At 45.6% G+C, this 12645-nt stretch overlaps 1 protein-coding gene across 2 annotated transcripts in view; it reads left to right on the plus strand.

Annotated features, from left to right (window-relative positions):
- Nucleotides 1-11679, plus strand: part of LOC144612948 (uncharacterized) — a 131908-nt gene extending 120229 nt beyond the window's left edge. The window contains exons 5-7 of one of the 2 annotated variants that reach the window (XR_013550172.2): nt 9000-9102; nt 9487-9585; nt 10373-11679. Coding sequence is in view for 1 of the 2 variants with exons in the window: in XM_078433353.2 (XP_078289479.1) it covers nt 9000-9102; nt 9487-9495 (112 nt within the window). In the remaining variant the exon portion in view is untranslated. Of the gene's footprint in view, nt 1-8999; nt 9103-9486; nt 10236-10372 lie in introns of those variants that run through there. The other variant, XM_078433353.2, reaches the window with a different exon arrangement.
- The last annotated feature ends 966 nt before the right edge of the window (nt 11680-12645 follow it).

Here is a 12645-nt window from a genome sequence, read left to right on the forward strand (position 1 = left end):
CTCCCTCTCTCTCTGCCCCTCCCCCGCTTGTGCTCTGTCTTTCTCTATCTCTCAAAAATGAATAAATGTAAAAAAATTTTTTTAAATGTGTCTATGTATGTGTATATGTATTGTATGTATGTATATGCCCATGTATCAGCATGTGTGTGTGTATACAGAGCAAAAATTCTGCAAGTAGATACACAGTAACAGTAGGGGAGTTTTAGAAGATGTACTTTATTTTCAAAATATCTCTATAGAATTTGAATTTTTTTACAATAAATATGTACTACTTTTCTAATCAGAAAAAAAAAACTAGGTTATTTTCTCTCAGTTATTAAAGGAAAAGGGACCTTTTATTTGCAAAGCGAGGTGCTGTGTATGCGTGGTTAAGACCAGAGCTCAGTTTCAGGACAGAAGAAAACTATGGGGAGTAGGCAGTGGTGTGCAGTGGGGAATGAAGTGATGAGAGACTCATTCCAGCTCTGTGGGGGAGAGGAAGGGACATTTGAACTTGGCCTTGAAGGATGAGAATCAGTGGGACATAAGAAGAAGCATCAGGATTGAGAATGCCAACTGTGCATAAGCTGCTTATAGCCTGAACTAAAGTAATGGATTTCCCCCCAAGAATTGCCCCTCAGGAAAGAAGAAGTTGCCTTATTAAGTCTTGCAAGTTCTCTCATGTTACGGGATCCTCTTTCCATTGTTTTATTTTGAAGCACCACATTACCCTGAAATGACCAAATCAAGGTTACTTTTCAATGCTTATAGAGGTTCCCGGCACTGATTTGGAATTATTCCTTTGGGCGTGACTTCACAATGGCAACTGTTAGAATTTGTCTTAAATGCACCTTTTAGAAATCATGCTGCAAAGCACTGTGGTTGCACAGGGAAGGTCATGAATATTTGTAAAAGTACAAATAAATGGAAATCGTACTTGTGGTTGAGGATAAAAATTTCATGTTTAGCATCATATACAGATTCAAAAGTGCGGCATCTCACACAACTTAGATGAAGTTCTCTTGGAAACAACTAAAAAAAAAAGTTCTAAGGATGATGAAGACTGATGTTAGAATAAAAGTATTTCATGGAATATGAAACTGGAAAACGCATTTCTAAGTCAGTGTATGGCTTTCTTATACAGGAGATTTTACGTGTGGATAGTGTAAGTAAGTTAAATTAAATATTGTAAGTAGACATTTGGCTCTTTCATGTATATCCCTGAAAGTTTCCCCCTGGTTTTCTCATCAGAAAAATGGGAGATTGGCATTTAGGGAGTTGCCTCATATTCAGACAATATGTTATCTCCTGTGTTCAACATACACGTGTATCTGCTCTCTGTGTTATTATGTTCAACTTGTGATACTCTAATGAGCAATACCGACAACAGCTACTGGCTTTGCACTGCAAGGCTCTCTATCAGTTTGCTGTCATAACAGCATTCATAACACTGAGTGGTCTAAATGACAGAAATTTATCGTGTCACGTTTCCGGAGGCTAGAGGTCTGAGATCAAGGCTTTGGCAGGGTTGGCTCCATCTGAAGTCTCTGAAGTGAGGGGTAATCTGTTTATGCCTCTGCCCCAGCTGCTGGTGGTTTTCTAGCAATCTTTGGTATTCCTTGGCTTGTAGAAGCATCACCCCAATCTCTGGCTTTATCTTCACATGACATTCTCCCGGTGTGCCTGTCTGGCTCCAAATTTCCCCTTCATGTAAGTATATCAGTCATATTGGAGTAGAGCCCACCCTAATGACCTCATTTAACTAAATTAAACAGCCTTTCTCTGGGTAAGGTTACAGTCTGAGATACTGGACATTAGGATGTCAACATATGAATTTGGGTGGGGGCAGGGACACAATTCAGCCCATAGCAGCAAGTATGTTATTCCTCTTCCACAGATGAGAAAATGCAGACTTGAAGTTGCAGGTAGAAAGTGGCAGAAGGGCACCCGGGTGGCTCAGTTGGTTAAGCATCCGACTTCGGCTCAGGCCATGATCTCACGGTTTGTGAGTTCGAGCCCCACATCGGGCTCTGTGTGGAGAGCTCAGAGCCTGGAGCCGGCTTCGGATTCTGTGTCTCCCTCTTTCTGCCCTTCCCTGATCACACTCTGTCTGTCTGTCTGTCTGTCTCTCTCAAAAGGAAATAAACATTAAAAAAAATTTAAACAAAGGAAAAAGAAAGTGGTGGAGCCAGGGACTGAACCCAGCTTGGTCTGGAGCCAGCCCTCTTGTCTGCTCTGCTCTTCCATGCAGCTTTCCCGGTCTGCGTGTACTCATGGATACTGCCTCATGAAAATTCTCTCAGCAGCCATGGGGTCTGCGAGGTTTTATCTCAGGAGCTGATGTTACAATTAAACTCTTTCATCCTGATGGCTTTGTGTCGAATTGTGACGCAGAGTACAAGTAGATAAGCTTTCATGTTTGTATAACTAGTCCTTACCCTTAGGAAATCTGGGAGCTAGAACCTGACGTTGTGGCTCTTCCCTTTGTTCATTTACTGTTTATTAGGCGCCTGCAGGTAGGTAGGTAATGCTGAGGAAATATAAAAAGACAGGACCCTGGCCCTCATCCATTCCTGTTGCTAGTCTGAGATGTGCATAATCAAATTAAAATTTAAAATGCGAAGCCCACATGTGAGGATAAATCTGGCTTGGAAATCATGGCAGAACTTTTGATTTTTAATTAGTTTCAGAGAAATAAACCTATTCCATTCTCGGTGCTTTAGAGCTTCCTCTGGCCTGATGGTGCTTCTTTGAAGAACAGAGAGTTTGGGGAGGAGCTCGTGGTGCCTAGCAGGATTCTGAAAGAGCTGGCAGATTTTTACTGGTTTTCAGATGGAGGGATAAGAGCCGTTAAGTGAACTGTGTGTCCAACTCTGTTCCAGGAGCTTGATATACATGGTCTCACTTAATTTTAATTCTTGTAACAACTGCTGTCCTAGGTGCTATTTTCTCCATGTTATAGGTGAAGAAAATGAGTTTGGAAGAGGTGAGACAGAGAATGAGTGCTTTCATTCATTCCAGAGATGTTTCCCAACCACCCTTACTCTTCAGGCACTGAGTGTGCAGTGGCTGATGGCACAGGCCCAGTCCTGCCCTTTGGGAGCGTGCAGGCAAAGGCCACTGGCAAAACTGAGGGTGGAGTCTGGCTTTGTTCTTCTCCAAAGCCATGTGTGTGACTGACACAAAGGGAGAAATGCTGTTCAACTAAAAAAAGGGCAAATAGGACCAATCCTACTGAAGCCCACAGACTGGATAAAAAATGGTCACACCAGCCAGAATGGCAGTAGCTTGCTCATGAACTCTGCCAGCACCGTGGAACTGTAATCTAACCCCGCCATAGTGCTATTGGTGGGGTCCAAGAACTCCACCCCATAAGATGTAGGGTCACGTTATTACGTGTTGAGAGGAGCATGGCGTTGCTGGGGTGAAGGGCACAGGCCCAGTCCTGCCCTTTGGGAGCGTGCAGGCAAAGGCCACTGGCAAAACTGAGGGTGGAGTCTGGCTTTGTTCTTCTCCAAAGCCATGTGTGTGACTGACACAAAGGGAGAAATGCTGTTCAACTAAAAAAAGGGCAAATAGGACCAATCCTACTGAAGCCCACAGACTGGATAAAAAATGGTCACACCAGCCAGAATGGCAGTAGCTTGCTCATGAACTCTTCCAGCACCGTGGAACTGTAATCTAACCCCGCCGTAGTGCTATTGGTGGGGTCCAAGAACTCCACCCCATAAGATGTAGGGTCACGTTATTACGTGTTGAGAGGAGCATGGCGTTGCTGGGGTGAATTTGCTGCTAGTTGTCAGTTGCCTTATATCCAAATTAGCATTATCATGAGGCTTGGGATCACAGGATTTTACTGTAATTTATCTAAAATCATAAACACAACTCAGAGGAATACAGTCTAGCCAAACAGTCTATTTCTAACAATGTGTTATTGTTGTAAGTGTATTTCCCAAATCTTGTTTCTCTTTAATTTTCTCATGGCTTTAGTCCAGAGTCTCTTAATGTCAGCTCTACTGACATTTGAAGCATGATAATTTTTCATCGTGGAGAGGTTGTAGTCCTGTGCATTGTGGGACATTGGGCACATCCCCAGGCTATACCTTCTAATGCCATTAGCACATCCCCACGGTTGTGACAACCAAAAATGTCTCCAGATATTGCCAAATGTTCTCTGGATGGGGGAGGGGAGGACAAATAACCCCCTAGGGCTGAAGGCTGTGGCCTGCTTCTCTAGCCCCTGTGGTATGTTGCATTAGAATTACTGGTCAACCAGCAAACATTTATTGGGTTTTACTGTGCTGTGCACAAGGCAACGTACTAGAAGGCACTAGACCCACAGCGTGATTGGAGTCATGCCGGGGAGGCAGAGACTTGTGTTCATGGGCAGAGGAGGAAACTGGAGATCAGAGAGGTCCCAGGTATGAGCAGGACCTGCTGAGGGTGGCGTCAGGCAGATGGTGAGTGTGGCTGGGCCTTGAAGTATGATGTGGGTATAGGGTATGGAAGACCGTTAGCAGGAGTGCCCATGGTCTGCTTGGGTCCCAGGAGTGTTATGTGTGAAGCAAAAGTAGAAGAGAAAGAATTCGGGGAAGTTGGGGTAGGAGAGTCTTGGATGGCTGCACACAGCTAGAGGGAACAGAGTCTCAGGAGCTCTGTTGGAAAATGGGGCTTCTTGTCAGGATGCGGAGTCTATAGGTGGGTAAGGGATCCCATGGAGTCATCATTGTCCTGTATCCAAGGTCTCTTCCTCGGTGCCTGAGCTTGAGGACTTTACCTCTGTCCTCTGCCAACAACCGAGATGCTGCCACATGTGCTCTCTGCATCTCTTTTGGTGTTTTCTAGTTCCTCGTCCTCTTTCCCATTGATTTGCTTCTCTGAAGTTTTCTGTTCACACCCTGGAGGAAGACTGAGTCTGATTGGCTTCACTAGTTACCATTAGCCCTACTGAGCAAAGTTTTTGTGCCGGCCACATCATGGGCCATGGTCTTCCTATAGCTGGACTGCCTTTGGGCCAGGTGCCACCTGTGATCCAGTTAGTGGCTCTGCCTTTCTTGGAGATCAGCTTGGGCTGCTTCCCAAAACAAGGGTCTGAAGATGATACCATGGTCTGCATGTCTGGAATCCAGGCTAAGGGGTCCCAACTCTAACTCGGTAGACAGTGAGCAAGGTCTCTAGTGTTATGAAAGAGTGAATGCTGACCCTGAGCGCTCCACGTTGAAGGGGGATGGTAGTCTCGTTAAGCCCTGGCTGGGTTCAAACCACAGCCTGTTTACTTTCAAGGCAGTAACTTCAGGCAGATTTGAATATGCCCTAAGTCTCAATTTCAAGATTGATGATGGTGATCATAGTACCTACATCTCTAGAGGGTGGGGACTTTGTCTTTTTTTGCTGCTGGATCCCCAGCAACTAGCACAGTACCTGGCACATGGCTTGTGCTTGGTACCTATTTATTGGAAAAGAATAGCTACGTTTACTGAACACTGACAAAATCCCAAGTGCTGCTACACATTCCAGCTCATCAATCCTCACGAGGATGGCAAGAGGTAGATACCGTTACTATCGCCTTTTTGTAAACGAGGAAGCCGAGAACCAGAAAGATTAAATCACATAGTGGAGATACCCACAGATGATTCTGTCACCCTGGCTATAGAGTCCAGCCTCTTAGCTACTGTACTGTGTTCCCGTGTGATTAATTGATACACTATCTGAAAAAAGTAAACCCTTAGTGAATGGTAACCACTTAAAAAAAACAAACTTCCCATTAAAAAGTAGTTTCTAAAATCAATGAGAAGGAAAGAAGAGTACCTGAATACTAGGTATTACACAGATGCTTGTTAGCTGAATCTTGTTAGCTCTGTCCCTGTCTGGAAAGTTGGTCTATTTAAAAATAATAGTCAGGGTTGATACAGGGTTTACTATGTTCTAAGCACTTTATATATTCTAGCTCAATTAGTTCTCCTAAGGATCCAGTGAGGTAGGTATTTATTACGCTCTCCATTTACAGGAGGAAAAGAATGAGGCAGGGAGGTTAAGACATTGCCCCATGCCAACAATGAGTAAATGATGGAGCTGGGATTTGAACTCAGATGGTCTGACTCTTAACTGTTAGGATACACTGCCCCAGGAGAGTTTCCTCTAAGGACTGTTCATGATTACACAATCTAATAGTCACGTGCAACAATATTAAGACATTTCAGAGAATCTTTGTTTCTCCAGACAAAGCTGATAGAATTTTAAATCCTAGAGGCATCATTCAGAGCAGTGGCATGAAAACACCTCTCTGGGTTTCATAAATTGTGTGCTATCTCCGCTTCATTTTGCATGCATGCATGCTTGAAGACCACTGTTTTTCCTTTGTGGCTTTTCGTGTCCGGATGGTCTCCTATATCATCTCAAATATACTGTGAGCTTTTTAAGAGCCGTTGTCTCATCCAGAGCTGCTTCATAACATGATCCTGACCATGGTGCTTTTCAAACCCGTGTGAACCTATTTAAACACAACTTGTAACTTCTTCGATTTCATTTGCTCCATTTGTAGTTAATGGAAATACACTGACCATCTGTTGTGCTCAAGGAGACAGAGAGGATTAGAGGTGGATGAGGCAGGACTCTTGCCCCTGAGAGCTTGCAGTCTAGCAGGCCAGTCTGTGAGGAAAGCAACCCAATGTGATAATAGGTAGAACAAACGAGTGCTCAGTTAACATAAACTGCATGTTGTGGAAATACTTTGAATGGAAGGATTGGTTTTGCCTGAAAAGAAGGGGCTATTTTATCTGGATTGAAAGGAACAGTGATAATTCTGTTGGGAATGAGAGCATGGTCCTTGGGTACAGATGCTCAGAGAAGAGATGACAAAAGTAAGTTGGGACTAAGTCAGAGCATCTTAGATGGCAAGTGAAGGAGTTTGAACTTTATTCTATGGGCAGAGGGGAGCCATTGAAGGATCTTGAGCAGGAGAATGACATAATCACCTTGTATTTTAGGAAAGGAATCAGCTCCTAGGAGGTCACTTCCATAGCTCAGGTACAGGATAATGAGGTCCTCCTTAGGGCAGTGGAAATAGAAATGGGAAGGGGAAATGGGTATGCATGACTGTGGAGATGAGACCACCTAACCTAGTTACTGATAAGCCGTCCGAGGCGAAGATAGAGGAACTGAAGATGAGGAGTTTGGTTTCCATCATGGTGAGTTTGCAGTGACAGAGGAGCAGCGTAGTGTCCTTACATAAGAGGTGCTATATCAACACTAGAGATGCAAAGATGAATTCACATCAGGCTCTGGACTCAAAAGAGCTCACAGTCCCCTGGGGGAGTCAAAAAAGAAGTGAAGGAGTTCTAGAACTCAAAGGAGGAAGTAGGCAGTGGGCAGTGTGTAGTTTGGCGGTCTTCATCCCAGAGTGAGTGGTGCTAAGCTGGATTTTGAAGACTGAGGAACACATCAGACTAGTGTGTGAAGAGCAGATGCAGGCTGGGGCACCACCACAAACAGGTGTGTGTTGGCAGGGCGGGGAGGGGGGTGGGGGGCACAAAGCCAGAGTCGGGCAGGGATAGGAATCGTCAAAGGTGAGAACGAGGATGGAAGATCTCATGTGGGCCAGACTGTAGTGTCATGGCGTGGGGGAGACACTATCATACTGTGTAGGGATGCAGCATGGAGGAAAGACAGGAGTCGTTACAGTAGACCAGACAGATGTCGACAGCTGGCTTTCTGGTGCTGGGCATGGAGAAGAGACCATAAAATCACCGTTGAGGACGTGGAGTTTACAGGGCTTGGTGACGGTGGATGCACAGGAAGGATACTGGGGAGATGGTGAGTGGCCCAAACCTTACCTGGTTGTAGGATATGCCTCCAAGTCACCAGTCTGCTGTTCCTCCTCAGGAGGCTGAAGTCTCCCAGTGGTCACTGCTAAGACCGACGCCCATCCTGCCCAGTGTCCGTTGCGGAGCCAGATAGCTGCCCCAAAACGCACTACCTGAACAAAAGCGGCCTTGGTAGTCTGCCACAGGAAAAGGGATTTCATTTTCATTTCACAAATCAAAATTGCAGTTTCAAGAAGGCTAGATTTTAGCTTGTCATTGACTAAGGAGTCAGAAATAGCTTCTGTAGAAAAATGAGGGCAGCCCTTCAGGACTGGTGCTATCTGGCCCCTCACAAAGCCACAGGAGGGGTCTTTCAGGAGGATCCTATTTGGAAAAGAATGAAGTGGGGGTGGGGGGAGTTGTCAAATATCTGAAACAAAAAAAACTCAGGCACAACTCCAAGCCTGGCTGGGAGTTGCCAGGAGGCCAGGTGCTGCTGCTGGAAGCCATGCTTTTCACTTGGCATCACCCTCTGTCATGGCAGCCATTTCCTGTGCCTGGCCCCACAGGGCCCAGTCTCCCCACTGGAGGGCACTATAGCCACAAGCACGGATGGGCTTGCTGAGGTGGTCTCAGAGAGAGGGAGAGAGAGAGAGAGAGAGAGAGAGAGAGACAGAGACAGAGACAGAGAGAGAGAGAGAGAGATGTCAGAAGGTCCTGTGAAAAAGCTCTCTCTGAGGGCTCCAGGGGAGGGGTGGCAACAGACCTGATCTCTCAATTTTGCCTGATGCATCACTTCCTGGTTTCTAAGAGTGTCCTGAGGAGAAATAAAGGCCTTCTCCTGCCCGATTCTGCACATCCTTCCCAGGGCAGGAAAATGTGCCTGGTACATCATGAGGACGCAGTAGGATGTAGCTTTAACACTAACCGAGAGTTTAGCACTAGGCGTCATGGGATTGCGGTGGACGGGCCTCATCGTGAGGCTGAGGAAAAGCCTTATGGGTTGGGCCCTTTCTGGCCTCAGCAGCCACATCTCCACTGTGAGTCTCTGGAGCCTCTTCAAGGACGCCCTCTAAATCCTGTTCTGAGTTTGGAGCCATTGTCTTCTGGAATCAGAGCACAGGGCTGGGCCTGCTTCCAGGTTGCTGTTTCTTATGGTTTTTGTTGTGGTTTTTTTTTTTTTCCAACTGCTGTTGGTTGTGTTTTGTTTCCGTGAAGAATCGTGAGGAAGAAATATGGATCTCTTCCCAACCGCTCATCCCTCGACGATATGAAGATGCATCTTGGAAGGAGCTTCCTTCAGCTACAGGTCACACTCCCTGTATGTAGACTTCTGTTTAACCATGTCTCTCTTAGGCTGTTTCTTCCAGCCTTGGGGACCAATTTGCATTTCCATCTAGTGATTTTTAACCTAAGTCTGTATAGTTGGATAGGAATGGACTGACAGTGGACCAATCACTCAGCTGACATTTATTGAGTACCTACTGGATGCCAAGCACTGCAGGGCATGGGAAGTACAGGGGATGGTATAATGAGAGGCTGCCACTGGTTTACGAGACAGTATGACTTTGCCTCCGGGGCCAGATAAAGTGGGTGAATCATTACCTCATAATCTTTGAATCATACTGCAAGGCCCAGGGTGGGTTATTAGCTTCTCGGAGACTCCTATCCTCATTTATAAAATGCACGTGTACCTACCTCATAGGACTGTTAGGAGGGTTACGTGACATGGCCCACACATAGCACCAACTGGCACAGCGCCCATGTGTAATAAGGACTGAATAGGTGGCGGCTATTATAAGAGGTAAGCTGTAGGTATTATGGGCATGCCAGAGACCAGCCCCTAACTGAGCTTTACCTGGAGGTAGGGAACACCAGATCCGAATCTTAAAAGATTAGTAGAAATAAATAAGGCAAGAGAGAGGTGCCTGAAGGCTTCAGTTTGGGGAAGGCTGTGGTTAAAAAGTCACCTGGAAGCCTTGTCCAACATCAGTGTTACACTTGGTGACCAGTCCTTCGAAGGGCACGATTAAGTGTTCCCCAAAGGGTCTTGGGAGTTAAGCTTTGCCTTCTGCAGCCTGTAGCATTTGTAAAATACTGAAAGGACTAAAGCCCCGCAAAAGCAATGAGCTTTGTGGTGGTATTCTGGCTTGTAATTACATTTCCTAAACATAAAAGGAAACGTTTGTGATCTGCAGAAGGGAGGCCTTAACACACAAAGGCAGGTCTCTCTTGGTTCCCTGACCCATTAAGTGACAATTACGAGACCTGTGTTAAACATCTTCTAAGTGAAACAACTTGCCATAGCTCCGTGCTGTTATTGCTGGAAATAATGGCATTTCCTCCCTCAGTGGCATAAATGTCAGCATTTATGATTTTAAATAATAACACATGAAAGCCCAGCTCTGAAGGATTTGCTGGCTTTCGTTGCCACCCCAAGTTAAAATTTCAAGTCCTTTTCCTCCTGTATTCCCCCCACCCAGTAGCTGTTGACCCACTGTGAGCAGTGGGGGGGTAGGTAGAGCAGAAAATCCAAAATAACAGGAGCTTAAACAAAAATGTAATTTTTTTCCCTGTAAAAATGGATTTAGGAAAGCTGTTGGAACTTCAGTCATCATGGCAGCAAGCAGGAGGAAGGCAGGAGGGACAGGTGGGCCGAATTTCTAGGGAAATGCACTTCCTCAAAGAGTCTTCCTGGGAGCCCCACACAGCACTTCTGTATCCCTGTCGTTGGGCAACACTAAGTCTCAGGGCCACAGCATCTGCAAGGGAGGCTGGAAAATGCATTTAGCTGAGTGATTGTCACCCAGGATAACATTGGGGTTATGTTACCAAAGAAGGGAAGAATGGGTGCTGGGTAGCAATCAGTCTTAGCCAGGTAAGATCATAGTTTCTTTCGTAAAACTCGGGATCGTATTTGTAATAAAGCGTGGGAATAGCTGTAAAGCTGTATGATCAGCTTTTAAAAAATAATTAAAAATATAACTCCTATTGTCTTTTTCTTTTTACAAAAGCAACACAATTTTATTGTTAGAAAATTTTAAATTGCAGATGAGTGAAAAACTTACAACAAAAAGGCACCATGACTCTATTATATAGTGATAACTGCTGTGAACATCTTGGTAAATAGCCTTCCAGAAATTTTTGTTTTCATTCACATACATATATTTTTAGTTTTATTTTTTTCTTTTATTTTTTAACATGAGTTCACTTTTGAGAGACAGAGAGAGACAGAGTGTGAGCAGGGGAGGGGCAGAGAGAGAGAGGGAGACAGAATCCGAAGCAGGCTCTGGGCTCCAAGCTGACAGCACAGAGCCCGACGTGGGGCTCGAACTCAGGAACCATGAGATCATGACCTAAGCCGAAATCGGACACTCAACCCACTGAGCCACCCAGGTGCCCCAACATACACATATTTTAAAGCAAAACAGGATTATACTGTAGAAATGTTTATTCCATGCTGTTTTGATTTAATAAAATTGGATGAATATTTTTTTCTGTCGATAACTATTAAGCCACTTAGCTGGTATTTCGTGGAATGGATGCTATCATCTCATTAACTAATTGATCTATTGAGCATGTGTCCATCTTTTCACTAAATAATACTGTCATGCATGTCTAGATAGCTAAATCTTGGAACACATCTGTGGTTATTTATGTGGCATAAATCCCTAAATAAATTGAGTCCTAAGAATGCATACATTGTTAAGACTGAAGTGAGTGGGCCAAACTGCCCCCCCGGAAAGTTTCTGCCCATTTGTGTTGAGGGGTGGCCTTCAGGAAGGTCAGTTGCAGATACCCAGGACGGCGTCGTTCCCCTCACGGTCCTGACACATGTGTGGTTCCCAGGTCCCGAGCTCTTCTGTACCACAGTCTCAGTCCTGTCTCGTGTCCCAGAACCAACCCAGTCCCTGTCTCCGTCACCCTGGCCCCAGCCTGTTAAAGTGACCTGACTGCCGTGGTCTGCTCACTTTGCTGAAGGACCTGGTTTTAAAACACCTTTTGGCCTTGGGCCTTTCCCAGTGTGGGGAAACAAGGCCAGCTGGGTGTGGAAAGAGGCTGTGCTCTTGGGTCCTTTCAACCATTCTGTTTTTCCCTGTCTGGCTCCTTATATCTGTCCCCTTTGCCAGACTTCTTTGGTGAATAAAAGCTACTGAGCGAAGAAAGAGATAAGGGAGAGAAGAAGGCAGACAGATACACAGACAGTCAGTCAGACAGACAGCAGAAGGTCTTTCTACAACAGCAAGCAGAGAGAAGGACTGCTCTCCCACAACATGAGGAACAGCCTGAGAGACCAGAGAAGCAGAACCCTGCAACCCTGTCATACAGGAGCTTTGAGTCTAGTGGGGTGTGCACGTGGTTGAGGATTACCTAGTGATTTAATTCAACTAACCCTAATAAGTGCCAGGCACCGTTTACCACAGGAGGTGAAAAAAAGAAGAAAGAAAAAGCCTTTAAAACACTCAACCTGTCATCGAGGAGCTCCCAGTGTGGCAGGGGGGATGGAAGCCGACCTAAATATTTGCAGTAAACTGTGCTGGGGATGGAAGAGGTGTGGGTGGTGCACTTCGGGAACCGAGGGCAGAAGAAGGTGACCTGCCCGGCGGGTGGGAACCTCACAGAAGAGGTTTCAGGTGAGCTGTGTCTCGAAGGAGGGTGTGCCAGCTTGAAAGCAGGGATGGACAGCAAGGCAGGAGGATGATGTGGGCAAAGATGTCGGTAGTGAGTTTGGGGAGAAGCAGGCGTTCATAGCCTGAAGCTTGGGATACATAGAAGGTAATGGCAGGAGCGGGATTGGGGTCAGATAGTAAAGGGCCTTGACTATTTATTGTGCAGAAAATTAGTCTTTGGGGAGAGTGGAGAA

Source organism: Panthera onca, chromosome D1, assembly GCF_046562875.1.
Source record: "Panthera onca isolate mPanOnc1 chromosome D1, mPanOnc1 haplotype 2, whole genome shotgun sequence".
In the NCBI taxonomy this organism is placed as follows: Eukaryota; Metazoa; Chordata; class Mammalia; order Carnivora; family Felidae; genus Panthera; species Panthera onca.